We start from the raw sequence: 2,500 nt of genomic DNA on the forward strand, positions 1-2,500 counted from the left end.
TCTCTCTCTCTCTCTCTCTCTCTCTCTCTCTCTCTCTCTCTCTCAGTTCAGCGTGATGTTCTTTGATGTTAAGTCCAGGTTCTGGAGCCTTCGACTGTACCACAAATCCGTAACCCTACCTAGAAAAAGCTCTGCCTGCTACATCATCATCATCATCATCCTCATCATCATCCTCACCTCAGACCGATCAGTGTGACTGTGTACATTTCAGACGTAATTACAGAGAAAGTCATTACTTTGATTTAAAACCCTTTCTAGTTAGTAACGAGACACCAGAAGCCTCACACAAGGGACTTGAGCTTAAACACTACTAAATATCTCCTGAACAGATCTGCAGTAACACAACAGTGATTTCTCTGTAACACAATGTTATAACACAGGAGTTCATCTTTAACGGGTTACACATCGCTCTCTGAACAAACTAAACACTCAGCAACAGACGTTTGGACTAAAACTGTTTTGGGTCTGAAATAATAATAAATATAAATAATATCTGTTTATTTTGTAATAAAGTGAAAATGTGGAATAAAAATAACTAGTAAATAAATTAAATGAAAGCAGACCAGTGTCAGGGGTTAGAGAAAACACAGTCGGGCTTCTGATAACATACAGCGTGGTTACAGCTAACTAACTAACTAACTAACTAACCAACCAACCAACTAACTAACTAACCAACCAACCAACTAACTAACTAACTAACTAACCAACCAACCAACCAACTAACTAACTAACTAACTAACTAACTAACTAACTAACTAACTAACTAACCAACCAACCAACTAACTAACTAACTAACTAACTAACTAACTAACTAACCAACCAACCAACCAACTAACTAACTAACTAACTAACTAACTAACTAACTAACCAACTAACTAACTAACCAACTAACTAACTAACTAACTACACATACATCCCCACAGGTATATAATGTGTTTATATATCACAGATGCTCCTGAGATGTTTGAGGTCATGCTTTAATTCAGCTATTTTTTATTTTATTTATTTGTTTGTTTGTTTATTTATTTATTTTATTTAAAGTAAGAACCCTGGCATCGTTTTCTCCTCCTTTTTACCGTTCTGTCTCTCGTCTATCGGGCAGCGCACTGAGCGTCAGCTACTAATCCCGGAAGGTGAGGACTAACACACACTTCCTCCATGACCAGCTCCTTGTTTCTGATTGGTTCAGATCTGCTCTGTTTGAGAAAATTCACCCAGATGAACGCTTGTAAATTCCTTCTCCGCGTTCTGGCGTCTCTTCCTGATCGAATCTCGTGGCATTTTTCCTCCAGCTGGATTTCGTCTGTGATTATTATCTGTGATGAAGTTTAAACTGAGAGAAATAACCAGAGATGGGGACTCGAGTCATATGACTTGACTCGAGTCAGACTTACGTCGCAAATTTGAGACTTGAGACTTGCTTGACAAATATTAAAACTTGACGTTCATGACTTGAGACTTGACTCGGACTTGAGTTAAATGACTCAGAGATGGGGACTCGACTCGAGTCAGACTTAAGTCTTAAATTTGAGACTTGAGACTTGCTTGACAAATATTAAAACTTGACGTTCATGACTTGAGACTTGACTCGGACTTGAGTTAAATGACTCAGAGATGGGGGACTCGACTTGACTCGAGTCAGACTTGAGGCACAAATTTGAGACTTGAGATTTGCTTGACAAAAATTAAAAATGACTCGACTTGACTTTAACTTGACGTTCATGACCTGAGACTTGACTCGGTCTTGAGTTAAATGACTCAGAGATGGGGGACTCGACTTGACTCGAGTCAGACTTAAGTGGCAAATTTGAGACTTGAGACTTGCTTGACAAATATTAAAACTTGACGTTCATGACTTGAGACTTGACTCGGACTTGAGTTAAATGACTCAGAGATGGGTGACTCGACTTGACACGAGTCAGACTTAAGTCACAAATTGACAAATATTAAAAAAGACTCAACTTTGACTTGACATACATGACTTGAGTCTTACTTGTGACTCACACATGCGTGACTTACTCCCACATCTGGAAATAACCTGTATTTACTGAGTAATAACGTCCTCTCTTTTCTTTACTCCCTGAACAATCCTCTGTTTAACCCATTAAAGTCCCAGGACATGGAGCATTCAGACTCAGTCTAACTAATACACACTTTAATACACACTTTGTGTGAATAGATACAGGGTTAATCTTCATCAGTACCTGTTGCAGTGAGGTTCTTCTTCTCCTCCTCATCTCTCCGTGTTTCTCCAATTACAGATCCTCCGATGTTCGTGATGTCCAGCAGCAGGAACACGGCGATGAGAGAGACGGAGACCCGGGCTTTGTGTGTCAACATGGTGCTCGTCCCTGATACACACACACACACTGATGATGTACACACACCGCTGAACACACACTGCTCTCCACCGAGGGACGTCGGGAGAGAGGAGTGAGATAGGATGTAAGGTAGAAAGGGAAAGAAAGGAGGAGGAGTGAGAGATGGGGGAGGAGAGTAT

At 40.2% G+C, this 2,500-nt stretch overlaps 1 protein-coding gene across 1 annotated transcript in view; it reads right to left on the reverse strand.

Moving 5' to 3' along the window:
* Positions 1-2,447, reverse strand: part of aebp1b (AE binding protein 1b) — a 20,055-nt gene extending 17,608 nt beyond the window's left edge. Inside the window, exon 1 of the mRNA XM_027168258.2 lies at positions 2,205-2,447. Within this exon, the coding sequence (XP_027024059.2) occupies positions 2,205-2,340 (136 nt within the window). The 5' untranslated portion in view covers positions 2,341-2,447. The remainder of the gene's footprint in view (positions 1-2,204) is intronic.
* Positions 2,448-2,500: the final 53 nt, after the last annotated feature.

The sequence above is a fragment of the Tachysurus fulvidraco genome, chromosome 14, assembly GCF_022655615.1.
Source record: "Tachysurus fulvidraco isolate hzauxx_2018 chromosome 14, HZAU_PFXX_2.0, whole genome shotgun sequence".
Lineage (NCBI taxonomy): Eukaryota > Metazoa > Chordata > Actinopteri > Siluriformes > Bagridae > Tachysurus > Tachysurus fulvidraco.